The following is a 25215-nucleotide window of genomic DNA, read 5'->3' as shown; positions in this document are numbered from 1 at the left end:
AAAATTACTCCAGGTGTTGGAACATTCAACTCATAGCTATTGAGCACCTACCATGTTCAAGGTCCTATGCTAGACAAGCGGGTATAGTAAAATGATTAAGCTTAGCTTCTGACCCTTACAATCTAATGGGGAGAGAATTAATCAAAATACAAAATAAGTGACATTGGAGCTCTGAAAAGGAGAGTGAATTCTTCTTGAGAGGCAGGTATGAGAGAGGGCAGGGCTAATCAAGGAAGACCTCACAGCTTTCTAGGGCATCCTGTCATAAAGTTTGTAATAGGCAACACTTCACAATGATTAATAATGTTAAAAATAGGGCAGAGACATCGTTCCCGTGAGATTACTTTTTATGCTTGTGAGGGATTAGGAATACATATAATCACAGAGCTATGGACTGATGTTATCTTTTTAAAAATCAAGTGAATAATCTAGAAACAATTTCAGGATTGGTAATACTTTTTCCTTATAATTCTAAAGCCTTTTTCCCCATTGTCTTCTAGCTTCCCATGTGGCTGTTGAGAAGTTTAATTCCGTGTGACTCTTAGTCCTTTATATCCGACCTGTTCATCTTCTCTTCGGAAGCTCTGAGGATGTCTAGTTCCCTCGTGTTCTAAGTTGTACCTCCTTCTCTCCTGTTGCTCCATTTCAAGCATGGGCACACACACTTCCTTCCATTCCCCATGGTGACAGCTAAGATTTGGCTGGAACGTTTGACACGACTTAAATGCTTAAAGATTTCAGAATGGAATTTCAACACATCAGCCTGAATTTTTTGTATTTATCGTTCTTGACCCCTAGACACTATTCAGTACACAGCTGAAGCCACTTTTCTGACAAGTCATTTTTCCAGGGCAGCATATTTTCACTCAAAAACATTAAACCAATATTCTATAAGCAGCAGTATTTTGACATTATCATTTTAAACAAAGACCCACTCGCCAATTCACTTGACACAACAATTTCTAGTTAAAGAGTATTATGTGGAACAGATCTGAATTGTGTGCTACGTTTGGCTTGTATTATGTACGATTTTTCATGTGCATTAAGTGGGAGGGATTCTTCAGTGTGTTTTGAAGTGCTTTTCTGTTTAGCCTTCATTTTGTCCTAAAGGGTTTTTTTTATTATAACTTTATTTTTAAGAGCATGACAAGTACAAAGCAGTATGAGCCTCCAAAAGGTTCAAATACTGGTGGAAAGGAAATGGTACAGAAGGAAGAGAAGAATGAGAAACCTAGCCATTCAAAAAAGATGGGTGTGATAAGCAGAATGAAAAGGGAGAGAGAAGGCAGCTCTTTCTGCCCATGAGTCCTGTCCCCATGCTTTAATAAAACTACCTTTCTGAGGGGGAAAAAAGGAGAAAGAATAAAATACTTTGAATGTTTTTAAGGGAGAGTTCACCATATTGTGTACAGAATTTTTGCAAATTATGAGAAGATAGAGAAAAATTCTGAATCAGTCATATATTCTGAGAAATTGATTATGTCCACAAAAGAAGCTGCTTCTAGTTGTAGTCTCCAGAAAGAGAAAATTATTATTAAATGTGTCTCACTCTGATCTTGAATGTCTGGCTGAAAGTTCCTTAGAGTCCCCTGCTTCCTCCCCCTCCACCCTGACCACCAGGTCCTTAATTCATCATTTGACAAGTACAATAAACCTTCATTACATTATACTTTACATGCAAATCTTGTTCATTTACTTTCAAATTGTTGTTTGTTATTTATACAAATCTGTATTATTTAGTTGTATTTTTCTGCAAAAGTTATATAGGATCTTGGCCTGGGATTTAAGGCATCATGATTCTTCCCATTAAAATTAGTGAAAATTATTTTTTTGAAAATGGATTTTTAATTAGCACCAGTGTTTAGGGGAATGAATTAAAGATGTTCAGCAAGAAGATAGTTGTATCTGGTGTTTCTCAAACTCTGTAGGTCCAAGTCCCAACTGGGGTCTTACACCAGGAGTCCCTGAGCCTGGCCACAAGCCAGACTGTGAGGCCAGCTTACTGCTCTGTAAAGGAGTGCCCTTGAGCTAGAATAGCCAAATATTTATTGTGCAAACTAGACACTTTTCAGCAGTGAAAGGGGAGCTATTAGTATTTACATCAGGAAAATTGCAGTATAAGGAGACCGTCCCAGGCAAATGAGGGAGGTGTTTGAGTCCATCTCTTTTACCTGGAGTCAGTAATGTGCCTATAGATGTTTAACAACTAGCTCTCTAGGGGGAGAGAAGGCCAGTTCAGTGTTTGCTTCTACCTGCTAGAAAAAGGCCATTTCGATGTTTGCTTCTATCTGATAGATTTCCATAGTGTAAATACTCCCACCAGGGCCAATTTTAAGCTACTAATAATCTAACAACCAGCTTGCAAGATTCTTGAAAACTTGGCAGTAGGTTTTTGCCAGCCAAGAACCAGCACAACACAACAAGCCAGCTCCAGGACACCAATACCTGAGTGTAGACATTAAATTATTTGCAGTTTGGAGTAGAATTCAGCTTTCCTTCATCTATATGCTATATTCCTGGCTCCTCTCTGTGGATAGAATTCTGCCTAGCAGACTAGAAATTCTATTATCTTCAGAAGAATCCCCATTCTCAGCCATTTGTGGTCTTGCTTTTTCATCCCCCCAAACATAGTTTATTTAATCTATTCAAGAAATGTCTCATGTGTTTTCAGTATGCTAGGTGTTGAGGTATATAAGAATACAGCAACCCAATATCAGTAGTGTTATCAGAGTCCAGGATATTCTGTCTTGAATAAAACCATGTGCTATCAACAGTCTAGTCAGTGGCAAACAGCACCAAGATCAGCATAGTTCCTTGAACAATTTCTCCTGCACCATGAAGGGATGGCCAGGCTTGCATACCGTTTCAGCGATCTTCAGGGTTTTTTGATTTCCCATGGGCAACTAATAGGATAAATGGTGTAACTACAGATATGACCCAAGAATATGCAGAAGTAGTTACATGGGGCAATTGGAATCTAGGAAGCAAACATTTCTCTAAACGAGAATCTAAAGGAAACACAATACTCAGATACACAGTTGTTTCCAGCATGAAGACAAATGTCATAGAATTATGAAGAAGACTTTAGCTCCTAGACCACCGCTCCATTGGAAAAAGCTCTTTGCATTTGCACAACTAAAGCAAGATTAGGTATACCTGGAACTCAGGGATGGTTTGCCTCCATGTGTATTAAGTCTCTCCTTCTAGAAGGCAAATGCTTGTTTACATATTTTAAGGGATGATTTTTTTTCCGTTTTCAGAGTCTACTCCTGCTGGGTCCCAGTCTTAATATAGCTCACCTTCTTATATATCAAAATCAACTTTTTCTTTCTCCTTAATGATATTCCAAGCCTTGGGGCTGTATTCTTGGCACTAGGCTGCAAAGAGAAGTGAAGACAAATACTGTCGCCAGGAAGTTCACACTTCTGTTGGGGAAAGAGATACAATTATATGTACCATTAACTATAATTATAACTATAATAAAAATTAGAGAAAAATAGAGGTACAAACCAAAGACAGAATTAATGGTCATGACATAAACTAAGAACATAAGGATCATAAATTCATTCTCTACTACCCATTAGCATCGATGTGCTGTCTGCTTTGACTGCTTTCTAGTGGGCACACATTGCTTTGAATTTTGCATCAGACCCATGTATTTCTTGTTCAAAAATACTTAATTTCCTCTTTTAAAATCACAATTAGATTTTTTACAGAACTTGACAACCTGATTATAAAACGTATGTGGATAGTGATGTAGTATTTCCCTGTTTAAAGTTTACGTTATAGATCCTGACCAGCATATCGACGACTGTGAAAAAAATGTATTTGAATTCCTATTCAAATTGCTTCTGAGAAGCAAAACTCTAAATACATTATAGAAGGTAATAAGGGTACTTTGTTTCCTTGCAGAAAAAAATATATATGGAGTAGTGAACATATTAGTCTAAACAATTTGAAAAGAGAAATAAAAGGGAGAGTGGACTTACTCTTAGCAATATATATTATAGAGATATAGAAATCAAAATAGGGGCGCCTGGGTGGCGCAGTCGTTAAAGCGTCTGCCTTCGGCTCAGGGCGTGATCCCGGCGTACCGGTATCGAGTCCCACAACGGGCTCCTCCGCTATGAGCCTGCTTCTTCCACTCTCACTCCCCCTGCTGTGTTCCCTCTCTCGCTGGCTGTCTGTCACATAAATAAATAAAAATCTTTAAAAAAAAAAAAAAAGAAATCAAAATAGTATTCAGGAAAAGACAAATCAATCAATGAAATAGTATCTGAAGCAGATCCGTGCATATATGGAAATCTGGTATTAGCTACAGGTACTATTTCAAATTGGGAAGAGATAGATGAACCATTTAATGATTGTAGTTAGTACCACTAGTCGTCCACATGGAAACAAGAATGAATTCGCTTTTCCTTTCCTTCCTTCCCCTAAATAACAAATGTTCATGTCACAAAACTGTTCCTATATTATGCGGTTGTTAAAAAGAATGAAGTACATTTACGTGTAAAAATACGAAATGATCTTCAGGCTGTAAAAGTAAAAAAAGCAAGTTATAGAAACAATCTATACAGCACAATCTTATTCAGGTGTGTTGTGTGGGGGGGTTGACAAATCTGAAACCCCCAAGAGACATGTATATATGAATAAACAGGTACAGAAAAAGGTCTGGAAGTATATACAACCAACTGCTACCATGGTGACCACGAAGAGGAGTGTTAGAGCAGGTTGGGGCTATATGGAGGAGTATATTAGTCTTTATTCCAAGCTTCCATAATTGCTTAATTCAGAAAGAAATAGTACTATGAAACAGTCACATGGAAAGGGCTGTCAAAATTATCAATCACTAAATAAGTATGTAATTATTTAATAAATGAATCTGTTCAGCTAGCTTTCTTGAAGTCTTCTCTCTGTTAGTAATGGGTTGGCTCAGTGGTCTTCCGAATGGGTCTGGGAACTCCTGAAGGTTTCTGATGCCATCTCAGGGGGTCCGTGAGGTCAAAACTATTTTAAAAATAATACTTTTTCCCCCCTTTACTGCTCTCACGAGTTTATAGTGGATTTTCCAGAAGAGGAAGAGGGTCATGAAGTTAATGAGATCGAAGAGGCCAGGGGTAGCAGCAAGATTTTTCACTGTGTAGTTTTACATTTTTATTTTTACACCATACAAATGTATTACCCATTAAAATATATATCTTAGAAGATAATACTTGTATAATCTCTGGATGGAAGGCATTTCTGAAAATGCCACAAAATCAAAACCCAGAAAACAAAAAAAAAAAGATAAATTTGACTACATAAAAAGTTAACAGTTCTGCCTAGCAGAATAAGAAATCTGCAAGATTAAAAGACCAATGACACGTAGGAAAAGTATTTTTTGCAAGATATGGTGTGTGAAAAAAAACAATCTGTTTCAAAACAATAAGGAAAAAAGATGAGCACCCAATGGAAAAATAGGCCAAAGCCATGATCAGGTAATCGCAAATGAAAAAGATATAAATGTCCCCATATATATGAAGATACGTTCTGTCTCAGCATTAATCAAAGAAATGAAAATGAAATCAATACTGAGTTACGTTTTTTAGACATTCAGATTAGCAAAGATTAACTAGAATAATGGCAAAGAGGTAGGGAAACTGGTATTCACACACAACATTAGTGGGCGTGTAGTATAAGTAATTTCTGAAGGGCAGTGTGGCAATGAATATAAAAATATTAATTGTGCAACGCTTGTTCTAAGAATTTCACTTCTAGGAATTCAGGGTAAAGTCACAGAGATAAGTGAAATGCTGAAAATATTCATGTGTCAGTTTACTAATTTCTGCCCCCATCTACCCCATCCAAATTTCCCTTATCCCTTTACTATTAGAATGTCTACTTCGACCAAGTTTTAGGATGTATGACTACTTCACTGAACAGGACATTTCCTAGCTTACCTTGAAGCTAGGTGTGGCCCTGTGACAATATAACGTGAGTGGAAGCAAACACCCGACTTCTGTGTTACTTGATGGAAATCTCCAGTTCCTCTCTCTTCTCAGGTGAAAACATCGCACTTGTGGGGCCAATCTGGCCATGTCGCCAAAGACAACATTTTAAGGGATGATGGAATAAGGAGCTAGAAGAACTGTTGCCTTGAATGATTGAGAAGCAGAGCTGTGGACCCACACTGGGGCATATTATATAAAAGCAAAATAAACTTGATATTGTTTGAGCTGCTGGAATTGTCATACCAGCTTAGCCCATAACTTAATTAATACAGCTTTAAATATCAGTCAATATAGTTTTTTAGACATAAATTTTGTTATAATGGAATCATAAGCAATCATTAAAAGTCATTTCATAAATCTATACCTGCCTACCTGCACTGTTGGGTTTCTTAGGCTTCTTGAGCTGTTCTAATAAAACACTACAGACTGGAGAATTTAAACAACAGAAACTTACTTCTCACAGTTCAGGAGGCTAGGAAGTCTAAGACCAAGGTTCAATTTCTGAGGAGAGCTCTCTTCCCAGCTTGCAGATGGCCATCCTTCTAGGTCTTCACATGGCCTTTCCTTGTTGCATGTGCTTGGGTGGGGGAGGAGAATGCACTCGGGTCTTTTCCTACTCTTATAAGGACACCAATCCTTCGGACTAGGTCTCTACTCTGTTGACCTCATTTAATCTTAATTAACTCCTAAGGACCGTATCTCCAAAAACACTCACATATGGTATTAGGGTTTCAACATGTGAATTTAAAGGAGGACACAATTCAGTTCATAGCATTGATTTTAAAAAAATGCTAAAATCACGTATGTTAGGACTCTGGTTACGTCAAATTATATATGTGTCGGTGTATATGTATAGAGTATGTTCACATAGATTCTGAAAGCACGCTCCCCAGGAGCAATAAATTCTGTATGTGAGGTTTAGGGAGGTTATGTCAGGTATCTTTGGACGAAGTTAAGAACAAGTTCTAGAATGAAGAGCAGGCATAGCTAAAAGGAATCCTTGATGTATATCACCACATAAAAGCAAACAAAAAGCTATGTAACAAATGAAGATTTGTTTCAAATAGGGTAAATGTTAGGGAGAAAAAACTCAAAAGAATGACACTTTTCAAAAGTACAAATGCGTAGCAGGAATTCTACTCTCAAGTGAAATAATTTCTTGGAAAGTAGAAATGGCTTCTGCTCTGGTTGTGTTTTATGTTGGGTTGTGCTAGGATAAATTTTTTATAAGTTATTTCCCGGAATAAACCATGTCATCATCTTCAGAATTCTTTCAAACCCCCACTTTGATCCACCCACTGGTTTCTCACCTATCTGCCCCTTCCCCACAGAGGGTCATGAATCTCCTCATTCTCCTTCCAGCTACTAGCTACCCCACTTTTTCTTCTCTTGTTATCTGCAAGGGTTATTCCTTTTTCCTTTTATTCCGTTTGTTTTCTTTCATTTGTTCCCTTATTATCTTCCTTGTTCTCACCCTCTTTTTTTTTCTTGGTCATCTGATTGGCTTGCACTTGATCAATGAGTTTTCCATTGCTTCTTTCTTCTTTTTCCCTTCTGCAATTCCTAATCTAATAATAAAACCCAATAAAAGTGCTTCCACAGAGCAGACAGAATATTAAAATGTGGGGCTTCTCTCTGCCCTTAGATTTTCCCAGAATGTTCTGCAGAGGTATTGCTCCTAGCACTTAAGTTGACTTGCTCCAACTGTCTGTAACATCTCTGTCCATAAAGCCTCAGGAGTCAATATTCAGTTTACAGGTCACTTCATTACTCTTGTCCTTCTGACAAGAGAATAAATATGCCCCTTTCCTGTCACTACACAGCCCTTTGTTGACTTCTATACCTCCACACTCCATGTTCTCAAACCAATTTTTACCTAGAAGAAAAAAATGACTAGAGAGGGGAGGTAATTAGGGAAAAGGGATAACACTGCAATTATCTCTCCTGGCCCTTCCTCTTCAGCAAATGGCTCACAAAAAGCAACAAACAAACAAACAAACAATCAAACAAAACCATTGAGCAAAGGAGCTATAATTGAGGCAAATACTTCTAATGAAGCAAAGGGTGAAAGGAAGAAAGCAGGAGGAACCAAGCTCGGATTTTTTTGCTTCCATGCAATTTGTGAGATATTAAAGGAATACAAAAAAGAGATGGTTCTTAGCCTCAAGGAATTACAATCCACTAGGAGAAATGGCATGCCCTTTGTGTTGGCTGTCCCCAAGACCACCCTCAGTTTCAATGATTTGCTAGAAGGATTCATAAGATTTAGAAAAATAGATTCATCTGTATCCCAGTTACCAATCATTATGGCAGAAGGATACAGATGAACATCAGTAAAGGGAAAAGGCACCTAGGCAAAGCCCAGGAGAAACCAGGAGTGAGCTTCCAGTGTCTTCTGCCAGTGGAGTCTCACCAGCAGGCTTAGTTCTCTAGCAACTTTGTGTAACGACGTGGGTAAAGTGTTGCCAGCAAGGGAAATTCACCAAGTCTTGGTGTCCAGGATTTTAACTGGGGGCCAGTCACACCGGCATAGAGTACCCAGGTGACTGACCTTAGCTACTCAGTCTCCCGCACTGAGGTCAAACACACTGTGGCCCAGAGCCTCGAGTATAAAAACACAACAGCATGAGCATAAGTCATATTGTTAGTATAAACTATGATCAAACTGATAAGAGTGTAAGGCCAAAGCCTCAGGCATACAGCGACCCTCTTATCAGGTAGGATAAAGGTTCAAAGGGCATTTCTTTGGAATGTGCAGGATTTGAGTAACCCACGCTCACTGAGTTAACCCTTTATCCTGATGGCAGAAAACTTAATCTAGCCATATTCTCAGTTACTTTAGGTTTTGTTTCCATTTTGGTTTTGGTCATCATTTTGGGTTTTAAATCCATCATTACAATATTCATTCTCCTTTCTGTCTAGGGCCAATTTGAAGATTCAAGGGTTTAGTAGGGCCATGTGATATGTGGGAGAGAACTGGATCCTAGGACGTCAGTTTATGATGGCATACACAGAATGTGCCTTGCTTGCACTGGTGCTTGACTGCGGCCACCTCTGTGGAAGCCACTGAGATAACGAGACAGTCTTTGGTCCCTGCACGAGACATCCTTGTGCTTACGATGAGGTCTCAAGTTATCCGAACCTCTCAGCTACTACTGACAGTGCAGACATCTTTTCCTTATTCCTCTATAGCTATAGGAGATTGGGTAAAGGGGGTTATCTCACACCTTCCTTGCCTAGACATGTATCGTAACCTCGAAGAGCTCTACTCAAAAATGATTTCGTTAAACTTTTCTGGAAGATCTGGAATTTCTATTCATCACTGCCTTGTAAGGGGTGGGCATGAGAAATCCTCACCAGCCTCAAATGCTCTTGCTCTCCTTGGAGAGTCCCTTCTCTTCCAGCAGAGACAAATATTACCCCCTCTCTCAGAGGGATGGTAGAGGTGGTGTTGGTGCAGTTTAGAAAACAGCAAGCCATCCAATTAGGCTGGAGCTTAGAGTGGATATGGGCAAGAAGTACGAGCAGGCAGGGAGATCAGATAGGGTTGAAATTGTGGAGAGCCTTGGATGAAGTAGGGAGTCAGAGACAGTATAGAACAAGAGGGGAGATAGATGAGAGCTATAATTAAGGAAGAATCATCTATCATAGTGTGGATCCCTGTGAAATATTTTTGCAATGCACTTGGGAAGACAATATAGAGATAAGAAAATCACATGATAAAAACACTTGAAACAATAAATTCCTTTTCTGGGATTAAAAAGACCAGAAGCCGTATATATTTGAACAAAGTCAAACACATGATTGTTTTTACTACATGAGACTAGGAGCCTAAGAATATGGAACATAATTATCTCTAAAACTGATTATCCATGATGATTTGAGAAACAAAACTAGTGGGTTGCTATCAAATTGCATGGAATTTTCCAAAAACAAGCTTCCACAATTTACCCCTTATTTTTTCCTTCTCCACCACCGTCATCAAAGGATATAAAAGGCATTTGTCTTTAGTCTGTTTGAATTCTGTATACCACCTCTGTAATGAATTATTAGCATATTAAATCATTAATTTATAATGCAGAATTTGCTTTCCTAGGATATAAAGATTTTCAAGGTGCAGCTACAAAAAGATGGGGCACAGAATGAGTACTGGGGAAAGANTGATGAACTTTGTCTGGGGTGGTTTAGGGAAACAATTGGTAAGTCTGAATTTTGAGGGAAAAGCATTCCAAAACAAAGGGAACAGCATGTGCTAAGCAGGGAGGCGTTAAAATTGCTGGTGCATTAAGTATGAGGATAGAGGGAGCTTCGGCTTGAGGGGTATAGGATGAAAGGGTGATGAAATCATAGAGGGATGGTAGTTAGGTTAAGAAATTTGAGATGGCCCCTGTTTTTCTAAGGGCGGTCCTGGACCACCCAGATCACAATCACCAGATGCTTCTAAAATTGAATATGGGGATGAGCCCATAAACCTGCTTTTAAATTAGCTTGCCAGGTGATTCTTAAGCAAACTAAGGTTTAAGAAACGACCACTATACAAAATAAATAGCTAGCCCTTGAATCCCATTAAGGAGAACTTCCCTCTTGGAGGCCTATAGTGATTGAATTTAGTATCCATTTGGGAAAGAGGCTGGTAGGAGAAGAATAACTTGGAAAAGGTAAGGAAGGTCAGGTTGCCCAGAGTTTGCCCTCCCTCATGCCATTTTTTCCTTCCAGGATCATTCCAACTTTAACGAGGCCTTTTCTGACCCCATCCCACTTTCCTCAATGGTCCAGCACTACTTCATTCATACTTAAAAATGGCACTTCCATACAATTTTTTTACATGTGTGTACAAAAGTTTTGTTTCCCCCACCCCATTTCTGTACTTCAAGCTCCTTAAAATTTGTTTTTTTTTTTAAAGTAGTCTCCTCACCCAATATGGGACTTGAACTCACAACCCCAAGATCAAGAGTCACATGCTCTACTGACTGAGCCAGCCAGGCACCCCAAAATTTGGCCAATTTTTTTTTTTTTTAAAGATTTTATTTATTTATTCGACAGAGATAGAGACAGCCAGTGAGAGAGGGAACACAAGCAGGGGGAGTGGGAGAGGAAGAAGCAGGCTCATAGCGGGAGAGCCTGACGTGGGGCTCGATCCCAGATCGCCGGGATCACGCCCTGAGCCGAAGGCAGACGCTTAACCGCTGTGCCACCCAGGCGCCCCTGGCCAATTTTTGAGTGAAAATGTGTGTACCTTCTGACATGTCTGTGTTTTGGGGGGCAGGATGAAAAAAAACTTGAAGGAATTACTTGGACATCAGTACTGAGATTTATTTTTATTTCTCAAATTGATCTCATATTTATGCAATAAAGACATTTTCAAACTATACATTTGTTTCTTGGAGAAAGAACCATTTTTACTCATTTGAAAAGCAAATCACTGACTTTAAAAATTAATTTCTCCTTTTTCACTGGGGAAATCCTTTAAAAATTTCAGACTTTGCAAGAGAACCTCCACCCTTATTCATGTTCCATCATTCATCATGGAGAAGAGTACATTCAGGTGGCAAATCCTCGCTGCCCCCACAACATCTTTTTCACACAGCATTTCATCATTTATAAAAGTCTTCCCTTGTTTGCTCTTCACAATCTTTACTTCATCATCCTTTGACCCTCCCACCATATTTACTCTTCCTACAAGACCCCCTTCTTCAGCAGTAAAACGAGAGTTTTCAAAGCAGTTACTTAATTAACCGCGTTCAGCCCACATGGTGGAGCTCCACCCCATAGGAGGAGCTAACACAGGCGAACCGAATTAGTCGGTCTGTCATTAACAAATGATCCCTTAATCTTTTCAGAGGAGCGAAACACACACAAAGGCCCAATCAGAAGCCGCGGCTCTCCGAGTTCGGTGGGGGGCGGGGCTGGGCAAGCGCCATCCCACCTCCCAGCCTCCCGCCGCGGCCGTCGGAGCCTCGCGGGCTCGGCCAGGCCCCGCCCCCTGGCCAGGCGCTGCGGCTATTGGGCGGTGCGTTCCTCGCCGTCGCCTCAGTTGCTGGGAGAGGGAGGGTGGGGGCGGGGCCTGAGGTGGGCCGGGGGCCCAGGGAGAAAGGCGGGGAGGCGAGGGCGGGCTGGGCGGATTCGACGAGCGCCGCGGCGGTTGGCGAAGCGGACGGGGCGCAGCCTTCCCGGTGCGAGGAACGGTTCCCGCTGACAGATCCCCTTCTTCCGGCCGCGCCACCCGGGAGGCGGATCCCCGGGGCCTGAGGAGGCTTCCTCGGCCCGGCCCGCCCTCCCTCTCTCTCCCGCGGGTCACCCAAGCGGCCTGTGAGGAGGAGGAGGAGGAGGAGGTCGTCGGGGGCGGCGGCAGGCGGAGACCGCGCTCCACCTTTCCCGGCGGCGGCAGCGGCGGGGGCAGGACAATGGAGGTGGCTGTGGAGAAGGCGGCGACGGCGGCCGCGGCGGCATCGGCGGCAGCCGCCGGGGGGCCCTCGGCGGCGCCAAGCGGGGAGAACGAGGCCGAGAGTCGGCAGGGCCCCGACTCGGAGCGCGGAGGCGAGGCGGCCCGGCTCAACCTGTTGGACACTTGCGCCGTGTGCCACCAGAACATCCAGAGCCGGGCGCCCAAGCTGCTGCCCTGCCTGCACTCCTTCTGCCAGCGCTGCCTACCCGCGCCCCAGCGCTACCTCATGCTGCCCGCGCCCATGCTGGGTTCGGCCGAGACCCCTCCGCCCGTCCCCGCCCCCGGCTCTCCGGTCAGCGGCTCCTCGCCTTTCGCCACCCAAGGTGAGAGCCGGCCGTGGGCGCGGGGGAGCCAGGGGAGGGGCTCCGGGAGGCGAGCGCCCTTGTGCGGCGCGACCCGCTGTCATGTCGCCGCCGCCCGGGGTGCGCGGCGGGGGAGGGGCGAGGAGGAGGGTCTGTGTTGGCGGTGACATGGAGGGCCCGCGCGCTCTGCGGCGTGCCGCGCGCCCCGCGAGCAACTTCCACGGGCGCTGAGGACTTGGCGGCGCCGCTGCTGCTCCTCCTGCTGCTCAGCGTTCTCCTCCGGGGTTGGGTGGCCCGTGCGACCCGCACTTTTGAAAACCTCTGTTGGAGTGGGCTGTAGCGTGTATCTCGGATTCTTTGCCGACTGCATCTAGTTAACTGCTACCCTCTGCCTCCCCAAAGCTTTGTCCGGGTCCATATGATCCTAATCATCTCGTATATACCCACGTTATTTGAGCTGGAGCGGGGGAGGGAGGGATGAAGATGAAGTGATGGTGACTTTCTTTAGTGATTGATTACAGATCGGATGCCGTCTATTTTCTATCTTGAATGTTTCAGGTTCTTTGCCTTAACGAGTCCCCGATTTTTCTCCCTCTGCTAGGGACAAAGAAACCCAAAGAGACGATATTTTGTTGTCTTTTTCATTCGGAGATTTTATTTTGAAATGGTAAAGGGTAAAGAGAAATAGAACAAAGTGATTTGGGGTTCAGGCTTTTCTTGTATTTTGTAGACGACAGCTGGAAATGTTGAAGTTACTGTTCTCTTTGTGGTATTTGTTACGGTATAATAAGACTTTTGACAGGTAGTTCCCATTGCTAACGTTAACAGGTTTGAAACATTTAAAGTTAAAGTAAGCACAATATTCTAGTAAAATGCTTGAGGATTTTCAATTGTAATAGTGCAAATATTGGAGCACCTCTTTTTTAAAAATAGTAACTGGAAAAGGAATAATTCATTTTTAATATATACTTCCTTTTAGAGGGTCTAGTTGGTTTAAGATAAAATGCTAAATAATTGAGGCTAGGTCAAAGGGTATATGAAATTGGTGCTATAAATATCTAATAGTGTTACACTCTTCATTTGATTATATGTTACAGACAGTAACTAGTTGAGTGAGCCAATTTTCCATGGGTCTCTCAGTTTCTGCAGGTCGTGCCAGGGAGGTACTGACTGCCCTTTGTTTCTATTTTTAAAAGATGTTTGTATAAGGATCAGCCTTGGAAGATAGAGATAGTGTCTTCCACCAGAGCAAAGAGCAGGCGTGCATATGGTCCGGTATAATGTCTACTGGAGTAAAAGGCAGGCATGCTTACTGTCCATGATAAAAGATTGGGGTTCTCCAAGCTTAGGTTTCCTCTTCTGTAACACAACCCACTCACTGCCTGTGCAGGTGTCAGCTGGCCCTTTTCACCTTGCCTGGGTTCTGGGAACCAGGGCAAAAATCTTGATACTTTGGCTTATGTTATTGTGAGTAACTAAGAAACTGCCCCTTGTCTCTCATCCCTGAGTCTTTGTATCTTCTGCCATGGTAAGCTAGCTTGCAAGTAGGCTGAAGTCTCAGATCTTTCACACTGTTTTCTCTGATGTGGCCCACCTGTTGGAAATTTAGTACAGGTGAAACTGAAATCTTAGTTCTTAACTTTTAGACACATTTTAAGGTTTCTTTTATTTATATTTTAATTGGTTAAGCAGGTTAGTAGCCGATTAGGATCTGAATTTTGCATAATTCTAGAATTAAGATTTATTGTGTGCCTCGCCATGACATTTAGACCTGAATGAATGAGAACATGGGAAATAAAAGCTCTGAAACTAAACTCTGAGACGAGTTTTCAATTTCAGATTTCTCAAAATGTCCGGTGCAATTCTGGTCTCTCAATGTATTTTATCTTGGTGTTTGTATTATCAGCAAGAGTTCCAAGAAAGCATTTAAATTGGAAGGTAATGTTTTTGTTTTTATATTAAGGATAAAGTCTCTAACAAATGATAATTTAAATACAGTACAAAAAAAGAGGGTTATTTTCAATAAATTAAAAATACTGTCTATCCTGAGTCTTATAGATTTGGATATATTTTCCCTTCCTCTCTCCTTGCAAACTTATTTTAATACTAGCCGAAGTAAAACTTGAGCCCGCACATTTCATAAATATATAGGATTCATTTGGTCTCATCTGTACTTCATTCTCCTAATGAACTTGTGGGTAGAGTCATTATGGGTCAAACTAATAACTACAGGAGCTAAGCTAGCTCTCTGAGTTAGAGAACGATGAACTTGGGGGTAAAATAACAGGGAATGGGGGAAGGGAAAAGGAGGGGAAGCAAACTCAGCTCCAGCAGGTTGTCATGCAAGAGAGGGGAGGGCCAGTTTTGAATATATATATTTCTTTTTCTTTTAATGAGAAGTCTGAAACCTGGATTTTTGTGAGAGCTTTCTCTAGTATTAGATATTGGCAAGTAAATAAAAAATACACATGCACGCAGGCCCATTCTATAGGCCAAACAAAACAAGTTTTGTTGAGGCCACAATCATGTTGCAGTTATACTCTTCCTTTTAGATTTATTTTTTTTATTTTTTTTTTAAAGATTTTATTTATTTATTTGACAGAGATAGAGACAGCCAGCGAGAGAGGGAACACAAGCAGGGGGAGTGGGAGAGGAAGAAGCAGGCTCATAGCAGAAGAGCCTTATGTGGAGCTCGATCCCATAACGCCGGGATCACGCCCTGAGCCGAAGGCAGACGCTTAACCGCTGTGCCACCCAGGCGCCCCTTCCTTTTAGATTTAGATAGTGGTTTTCAAATTTAACCTCTACTAGAGTCACTGGTATATTTATTAAAAATTTAGATTTCTAGCTGCACCTGGGTGGCTCGGTTGGTTAAGTGTCTCCCTTCAGCTCAGGTCATGATCTCAGGATCTTGGGATCCTAGCCCCCGTGGGGCCAGCTCCCTCCTCAGTGGAGAACCTCATCTGCCTCTTTCTCTGCCCCTCCTCCCTGCTTTTGTGCACGTGCTCTGCGTGCATGTGCACATGTTCTCTCTCTCTCTCTCTCTCTCTCAAATAAATAAATAAATAAAATCTTCTAAAAAAATTCAGATTTCTAGCTAGGCCCATCCCTCCAGAGAGCCCAACTTGGTGTAGTTTTAGAATTCTAGAGTATAATATTAAACCCTAGTGTTTCTTTAGTTCAAGCAGTATTCCAAAATAAAATTGATCATAAGAGGATTCCTTAGGAAATTAAGACTAAAATTTAAGGCATAGAATAATAGTTTTCAACATTATCAGACCTCATTTTTCTGTTAAATAATTTTTGGTGCTCCCTGTTATCCTAAATGAAATTCATAGAAAATAAATCCTTCTAAAATATTATTTATGAAAAAGAAATCCAACTTATAACGAAAAGGTATGTATTATAATTTATAAATGCTCAGACACAATTATACTAGCTCCCAAGACTTCATTGAGAACATGGGTCAAAACTGTCCTTTTGTAAGGCTGCCAGTTGGAAGGAATGAAGATGAGTGACCACATGCTGAAGTTGGATGACTACCTCAGGTGTGACAGTCATTTTCTTAGTGTGCAGTTATATCCAGGAAAGAGGGAAGAGCTTGGAAGACAGATCTTCTTTAGATACATTATAGGTACCTGAAGTCAGAATACAAACTGATCTTGGAGAAATGTTACAACATGGTGCAATATTTTGTGGTGTTGATGTAGTGTTTAGCAAAAGAGTAGCAAACTCTAAGCTATTTTTTTCTTTTTTTATTTAAATTGAATTAGCCAACATATAGTACATCATTAGTTTCAGATGTAGTGTTCAATAATTTATCAGTTGCCTATAACTCCCAGTGCTCATCACATCACGTGCCCTCCTTAATGCCCATCACCCAATTACCCCATCCCCCTCACCCTAAGCTATTTTTAAAAGAATACTGAGCATACTCATGAAAAGGGTCACATTATTTGTCCAGGGAGAGTAAAAAATAAGACTCCATCAGTTTTCTTAGACTTCTTTACTAATTGGCAGTCTATAAGATGTAACTGTCAATTCTGGGATCTGATTTCTTTGGGTTCTTGGTGAGAAGTATAAATCACCTTGTGAGTACAAGATACAATGTCAGAAAATTAAGAGTATGTAAGATTGATCCATATCGCCTACCAGTTTTGTACACAAACAGTTCTATATACAGTATTCACCTGTTAATGGAAATTATACTATTGTTTTCATTTTGGGGCTATTATGAATAAAACTTATAAATATTTGTAGACAAGTCTTTATGTGGATATGTTTTCATTTCCTTGGGTAAATACTTGGGATTTCTTGTTTGCATCATAAATGTGTATTTACACTGGTTGTACTGTTTTGCATTCCCTCTAGCAACGTATGAGAGTTACAGTTGGTTCACATCCTCGCCAATTTGGGTGTTAGTCTTTAATTTTAGTCATTCTAGTATGTGCAAAGGGGAATCTCGTGGTTTTAGTTTTCATTTCCCTGATGAATAATGATGAGCATCCTTTCCTGTGCTTATTAGCTATTACAACTTTAGGTAAAAATTTCAGTTGTCTTTTGTAGATTTTTAAAATTAGGTATTTGGTTACATTATTGAAAAGTAAATATCTTTATATACATTCTGTATCCTGGTCCTTTGTTATATGTATTGCACGTATTTACTCCTGTAGCTTGCCTGTTCATTTTCTTAATGGTGTCTTTTGAAGATCTGAAGTTTTAAATTTTGATTAAGTCTGATTTATCAATTTTTTTCTTTTATAGTTAGTAATTTTTGTGTTCTATCTAGCAATTCTTTGCCTATCCTAAGTTTACTAAGATTTTGTCCTTTCAGTATTTTTATGGTTTTGGTTTTCATATTGAGATGTGTCATCTATTTTGAGCAATTTTTGTATGAGGTATAAGGGTTGAGGTTCATGTTTTCAACCATATTTTAAAGTACCATTTATTGAAAAGGGTACTTTTCCCATTATATCACTTGGGGATTTTTGTAAAAAATCAGTTGAACACATATGTATGGTTCTGTTTCTATACAATTTTCTGTTCTTTTGAGCTATCCATTCAGTAATAAGTGTGTGTGTGTGTGTTTATTGCTGTAGCTTTTTTTTTTTTTAAGATTTTATTTATTTATGTGAGAGCGCCAGAGAGCATGCAGGAGCATGAGCTGGTGGAGGGGCAGAGGGAAAGGGAGAGGGAGAAGCAGAAGCTGACTCCCTGCTGGGCAGGGAGCCTATTGTGGGGCTCCATCCCAGGACCCTGGGATCATGACCTGAGCCGAAATCAGACTCTTAACCGACTGAGCCACCCAGGTGCCCCTATTGCTGTAGCTTTTAAAGCAAATTTTCAGTTGGACAGTTTTGTTCTTTTTAAAAATTGTTTTGCTCTTTGAAGTCATTTACATTTCTTTATAAATTTTAGAATCAGCTTGTTAATTTCTACACAAAAGCCTGCTATGATTTTGATTAGAATTGCATTAAATCCAGATACCACTTTGGGGAGAGTGATTTAACAATATTGACTATTCCTGTCTATAAACATGTTTTATCTCCTATTTAGATCTTTAATTTCTCTCAGCACTATTTTATCATAGTAGTCTTGCACAATATTTGTGAAGTTTATTCCAAAGTATTTTACGATAATGTTGTTTAATGATATTGGTGTTTTTAAAAAATATCATTTCCAATTGTTGTTAGCTAAAATACAATTGACTTTTGTATATTGTATCCCATTATCTTGCTAAATTTAATGATTAAATCTTAGTAGTTTTTTTGTATATTAAGATTTTCTTTGTAGACTATCCTGTTGCTCACAGGTAGATAGTTTTACTTCTTTTTTTCAATTCCTAATTTCTGTCATTTTCTTCCCTTATTACACTAAGTAGGACCTCCAGTACAATATAGAAGTTTAATTTCACTATTAAATGAGAGATGACATCCTTGCCTTATTCCTGATCTTAGGATAACATTAGTTCACCATTAATATGTTAGATCTATTAGCTTTTTACAGATGCCCATTATCAAAGTTAAGATGATCCCTTATATTCGTAGTGTGCTGAGGATTTTAATTGTGTTGGATAATGAATTTTGTCAAATGCATTTTCTGTATCTGTTAAAATGATCGTCTGGGTTTTCTCTTTTTTCTGTCAATGTGGTGAATTAGGTGGATTTTCAGATTCTAAACCTATCTTGCATTCTTGGGATATGCTCTACTTGGTCACCATGTATTATCCTTTTTGTGTACTTCTGGATTTGATTTGCTAATATTTTAAGGACTTTTTTATGTTCATGAGGAATATTGGTGATAGTTTTCTTGTATCTTATCTGATTTTGATATCAACGTAATAACTGGCCTCAGAATGTGTAAAGTGTTCCATCTCTAATTTTTTGAAAGAGGTTTTGTAAAATTAGTATTCTTTAAATATTTGACAGAATTCAATGAATCCATCTGGGTTTGGAGTTTTCCTTATGAGAAGGTTTTACATTTGGAATTTTGTGTCTTTGCTTGATACAGGGCTATTCAGATTTTATATTTCTTTATGAATCCATTTTGATAAATTCAAAATTTTCTGTTTCATCTAATTGGTACATTTTTAGCATATATTTGTTTACATATTCCCTTTTCCTTTTGATGTTTTCAGGGCCTGAACAATGTCCTGGACCTCTTTTGTTTCTATTTGTAGTATTTGCTCTTTTTCTTACTTGTTATTCTTTAGGGCTTATCAACTAACTTTTGGCTTTGTTAATTTTATTTATTGTTTGTCTCTGCTTTAAAGGTATAATTTTCTCTCTAAGCATGTGTTGGCCACCTCAAACAAATGTTGTGTTTTTATTAACATTCTATTAAAACATTTTAAAATTTTTCTTGTGATTTCTTCTGTGACTGATGGGTTGCTTAGAAATGTGTTAATTTAAAGGTATACGGGGATTTTTCTGGATAGCTTATTCCATCGTAGTAAGAAAAAAAAAATACTCTATAAGGCTTAAATCTTTCGAAGTTATTGAGACATTTGATGTCCTAACATACTGTCTGTCTTGGTGCATGTTCTAGGTGTATTTGAAAAGAATTTAAATTCTATCCACAGTTGTTTGGTATAGTGTTCTATAAATGTCAATTAGGTCAAGTTGGTTGATAGTATTGTAAAAATTTTTATTTGGTTTGGTTTTCTTTTTTTTTTTTTTTTTGGTCTACTTGTTCTATCAGTTATGGAGAGAAGAATGTTAAAATCTCATGATTGTTGACCTTTTTATTCCTTTAATCCTGGTTGGTTTTTGCTGCAGATATTTTGAAGCTTTATCCTACTGATTAATTGCCTGCCCTTTTTAAAACGATGAAATGTTCTTTATCTCCTGTACTACTTTTTCATGAAGTCTACATTGTCTTAGGTTAGTACAACTACACCAGTTTTCTTACCTCTGTTTGAATGGTATATTTTTTCATTCTTTTACTTTTAACCTTTCTGTTTAAAGTAGGTCTCATGTAGATAGTGAATAGTCGTGTCTTGCTTTATCCAACCTGTAAATTTTTGCTTTTAATTGTTTAATCCATTTACATTTTAAGTAATTATTAGTGTGGTCAAGTTTAAGACTATTTTTTAAAAATTTGTTTTCTCTTTGTTTCTGCTGGGCCTCTAGTAGCTTTGTTTTTCTCAATCCCTTAGCTACTGTTCTCTGGTAAGCTTCCCAAAGTCTTGCCATGCATATGCATAGTAAGTCTTCAGCCAAGGACTTGGAGAAACCCTGGAGAGACTACTGGCACCCTCACTCTTTACCGCTCTCTTCTCTCCAGTGTTTAATTTGTTTCAAGCTCCAAATTCTCTGGGTTTTTTAGCTATGTTCTACTTAGGCTCTAGCTCCCTGCACTATGGTTGGGAAATAGTCCCCAGGCAGAGAATCAAGCAAGACATGTTGGGGGTTCACCTCCTGAATTTCCCCTTTTTCAGGGATCACAGTCCTCATTGCCTATTGTCCAATGCCTGAAGACAGTTGCCTCATATAGTCTTCCCAGTTACATACAGTTGTTAATGGCATGCGGACTTGTCTTGGTACTGGTTACTGTGTCCTGGTGGAAAGTTGATATTAAAGTACCATTTTTAAATTGTATTGCACCTCTTTAATATGCTCACAGGTGAGCAGTTTGATTCTTAGATCTCTAGATTTTTATCTTTTAAATTTTTCTTAGAGGGGTGCCTGGGTGGCTCAGTCGTTAGACATCTGCCTTCAGCTCAGGGCGTGATCCCAGAGTCCTGGGATCGAGCCCCACATCAGGCTCCTCCACTGGGAGTCTGCTTCTTCCTCTCCCACTTCCCCTGCTTGTGTTCCCTCTCTCACTGGCTGTCTCTCTCTGTCAAATAAATAAATCTTTTAAAAAAATAAATAAAAAATAAATTTTTCTTAGAGATCTCAACAAGTTAAATGTCATCCTGGATGCACGAGCCCTACGTTTCTTCCTATGACCTTGACCCCTTTCTCAAATTTACTTCTGCATTTTCAAGTACGTAGACCAGTAGTCTCCAGAATGGGATGTGTGTCAGACATTATGAGATAACATAATTCATTGAGTTGAGGGAAAACATTAGAACTTCTTTAAGTTAAGCTTTAAAGTACTTGATAAGTAGAATGTCACAGTCACATGAATAAGTATGTCAAATGGCTACATTTCACATGTGGCATACAAAGTATTCTAAGGGGGGAGGAATGAGGGCTGCTGCAAGTCCAAAAGGTATCTTTGTATGAGTTAGGAATACATGTCCTCTTGGCATATGTAACACCAAGGACTACATGGCATGTTAAGTGGAATGCATATTAATCTCCATTTGCCCTCTTAAGTTCCTTGTGCTGTACAACCAGTCAAACTGTACACAGCTGCCCTGGAGGTAATAGGATTTCTATATTGCAGATCCTATTGTGACCCCCCCCCCACTCCACCCCTAGCACACGCACACACATATTGTAATACAATTTACATGTTCTTGGATAAGTTGGCTTATGGATGGATTGTAGCCTCTGTTTTTAACCAAAATGACAGTCAAAAATTTAAGATCGTGATAGGCCATTACCAGGACCCTGACATAAAACCCTGTAATCTCAGCTCCTAGGGAATTCCCATATGGAGGCCACTCACAAAAGCCCCTCAGTTTCAGCAGCCTGGAGAGTCCCTAAGTTGTAGGATGTAGGGCACATGTGTAATGGCCATAAAAAGTGATTCCCAACTCCAATTAATAGCATAGAGAGTTACATTTAAGTCTGTCATCAAAGATGAATGCTGATAACTTGGCTCCTCCCCAGTTTAGGAAAATACAGAAGGCTCCTCAGGACTTCCCACATTTGATGACTTCTTTAGTTATGTAGAGGGATAGATATTTGTTATTTCCTGGAACCGGAATATGCAGTCAGTGGTGGATTAGCCAACAAGGAGATCTGTATTCTATAGAAAGCTGTAATTATTGCTCCTCCATTTTGTTTTTCATTTTATCGGGTGTATGCAGTTGATGGGAGTTGTGATTTTCCACCAGCCCTAAATTATTTGAATCTTTGAAGTCTCATTTTCATCTATGATAAAAATAATATTAATTTGTAAGTATAACAGCATTAGAGTGGCAGAACTGATACTTTATAGGCTCTTTTTTAGTCTTATTGTGAGGTTAACATAAGTGATTTTCTAACTGAATCTAATAATCGGGCCTAAAAGTTTCAGAATTACCGAGAAGACTCTTTGAAATTGATTGACATCCTGTATATTAATGATGAACTGTGCCTTAAGTGTATATTACATCTTGGACCATTAGAGAATAGTGGTATGAAGCTATCATGATTAGCAAGACATTTAAAAATATTTTACTCTGATCTTATTCTTTCAAAATGTCTTGTTTGTTTATTATATACAGGATACACTAGTTCTGTAGTATATATACGTAATAGATATATACATAGATGCATGTTCAAATACTTGTGTTTAAAACAACATGTGAACATAACTATCAGGTGAATTGCCTCAGTGTTTTTCTGTGTTTACCTCATCTTTAAAAGTGGTTTTCAAATCCTCTTCTAAGTTGTAAAAAATACAGGATTCCTCAAAGAACTTTGTTCTGATTTCTTCTAAAATACATAGTCCATAGGTACTCTTGTCATGATACAATACATTTGAAGGAAAACTGTCCTATATAATAATTGGGAATCATAACTACCAGAAGATCTTTATTTTACCTTGATTATGAATGAATAGTCTTTCTGGGATCTCTTGACTGTCTATATTCAGCATCAAGGAGGTAGAGCCTCTAGCATATGACATTCCTAGTATCTGTCTCTTTGTACTGGTGCATGTTGATTTATGTTTCTTCTGGTCGTCGTCAGTCTTCTATACTTGACTTGTGTGTCATGTGCCTTAACTTGCTTTTACTAATTTTTCTCAGCTCACTTTCCCACCTACCTTTTGGTATTAAGGTTTCCTCCCACTTCTCCGACCCTTCCTTTTTTGCTCTTCTGTTGTCCTCTGTTCCTTTCCCTTCTCCTCTGGAGATTAGAGTGAGGAAAATACCTAGGACAAGCCTTTAAGAATTCGGATATGTAATGGATGTAGGATGGAAACCTAGAAAGGAGACTGAGAAGAGGTACGAGAAAACCAGGAAAATGTAGTGTCATGGAAGCTAAGGAAGGAAAGTATTAACAAAGGCAGTGGTGTTTCACAGTGTGGTGTTCCTGCAAGGTCAAATAAGAGAGGCCAAAAACATTTTTTGTGTTAGAAACATGGCAGTCATGCAAAAGCATATTTTGGTGGGGAAGTAGAAGGGGAAACGCTACTGGCGTAGGTTATACAATGGCTGGGAAGTTAAGACGGCTCTGTGGAGAAGTTTAAAGGGATAAGGCAATACCTGGGGAGAAAAATGGAGTTAAGGAGGGTTTCTTGTTTATTGCCTTTTTGTAAATAGGAAAGGCTTAGGGAAGTGGTTACACTAAAGTACCATAGGTTTGAATAGTTTTTGTGGTAACAACATAAGAGGAAGCCTTAGAACTCTGAATCTAGGAAAGCTATCTTAGTCTGACTGTTTATAGATTCTACATAGGAAACTTAAGTATAAGAAAACCCATTCTACTATAATATGATTTATAGAAAGTACTGTAAGTTTATACCACTGAAAGATAGTATAAGAAAAAAGATGGCAACAGTCCTCTGAATAACAGATCTAAAGAAATGAAGATAGCAGTATACTTTGGTCTTAAAGCAGAGATATAATGAAACCTATTTTTACAAAATGAGCTGGGAAAATGAAACAGTATGTTATGAAAAAACAATATAAAATTAGAAAAGTTTAGAAATGAGCTCCTATGCTATAGGAGGTCATGAAAAGAAAAACTGACAGACTTGAGGAATGAATTAGAAATTTTTCAGAAATGAAGATGAACCAGAAAGTTCTTGAATGAATACACACTCTAGGAAGTACCATAAAAGAAATGATGGAAAAGGACAAGTGAAAACAAATCAAGTAAAGAGATAAAAGAAATTCATAAAGTGACGAGAAGATCCTGTATGCATATGCACATAAATATAGGGACATTAATAATAGCACCCGAAGACTGATTGAAAAAAGAAAGAGGAAAAAAACAAAAACAAAAAAATGTTAAACGATGAACATCTGTATTATAAGGGTTCACCGTGTGCCTAGAAAAATTAAAACAACAGCCACCACTGAAACATGTACTAGGCTTTAAAAGAAAAAAAAATACTTTGGGCATCTACACAGAAGGACTACATCAGTTGGTGGAAAGAATGCCAGATTATCATTAGACTCTCCAACATTGGTACTTGAATCTGGAAGACCGTGGAGTAAAGATTTTTTAAGATTTTCACAGAAAAAAATGTGAATTGAGACACATACCCAGCCAACTGATGTTTAAGCATAAAGACCACATGTAAGAACTTTGAAAGTACTGTTCCTATGAGCCCTTCCTAAGGATACTAGATTTTGCTGCATTTTCTTTATTTCTCACTTCAGTATACTTGATGTTATTTTTTCTGATTTATGTGGGAGTAGGTTGTAGACATGACCCTTGAGCCCCAAATATGTCGATGTGTCTCCGAAGTATAGATTCTCTTTTTGAAAGTTGGGTTTTTTTTTTTTTTAGCTTTTACTGAGGTTAGGTTAACATTCAGTAAGCTGCACATATTTAAAATGTACAAGTTGATGAGTTTTGATATATGCAAGGATAATCCTCTATAACCACAGTATAATTACCGAATTCAGGATATTTGACATTAATACAATGCTATTATCTAATACATAATCTATATTCAAATTTTGCCAGTTGTCACAATAATGTCCTTCACAGCAGCTTCCCCTCCCCCCTTTGATGGTGGGGGAAATCCAGGACACAGATTGCCAGCATGTACCATAGAATAGATTTGTGGACAAGTTCCAGAGCGTGAATTTCCAGCAAATCCCACGGATACAGCACCGAAGTGTGAGCAATGGGTGTTACCTTTT

General features: G+C 39.2%; 1 protein-coding gene across 2 annotated transcripts in view; it reads left to right on the top strand.

Annotated features, from left to right (window-relative positions):
- The first annotated feature begins 12136 nt into the window (after nucleotides 1–12136).
- TRIM24 (tripartite motif containing 24) overlaps nucleotides 12137–25215 on the top strand; it is a 92858-nt gene continuing 79779 nt past the window's right edge. For both annotated transcript variants that reach the window (XM_040643957.1, XM_040643956.1), the window contains exon 1: nucleotides 12137–12758. In XM_040643957.1, coding sequence (XP_040499891.1) covers nucleotides 12395–12758 — 364 coding nt within the window. In that variant the 5' untranslated portion in view covers nucleotides 12137–12394. The remainder of the gene's footprint in view (nucleotides 12759–25215) is intronic.

This window comes from Ursus maritimus, unplaced genomic scaffold, assembly GCF_017311325.1.
Source record: "Ursus maritimus isolate PB19 unplaced genomic scaffold, ASM1731132v1 scaffold_3, whole genome shotgun sequence".
NCBI classification, from domain to species: Eukaryota; Metazoa; Chordata; class Mammalia; order Carnivora; family Ursidae; genus Ursus; species Ursus maritimus.
Note: the sequence above shows the minus strand (reverse complement) of the source record. Positions and strands in the feature narration are given on the sequence as shown.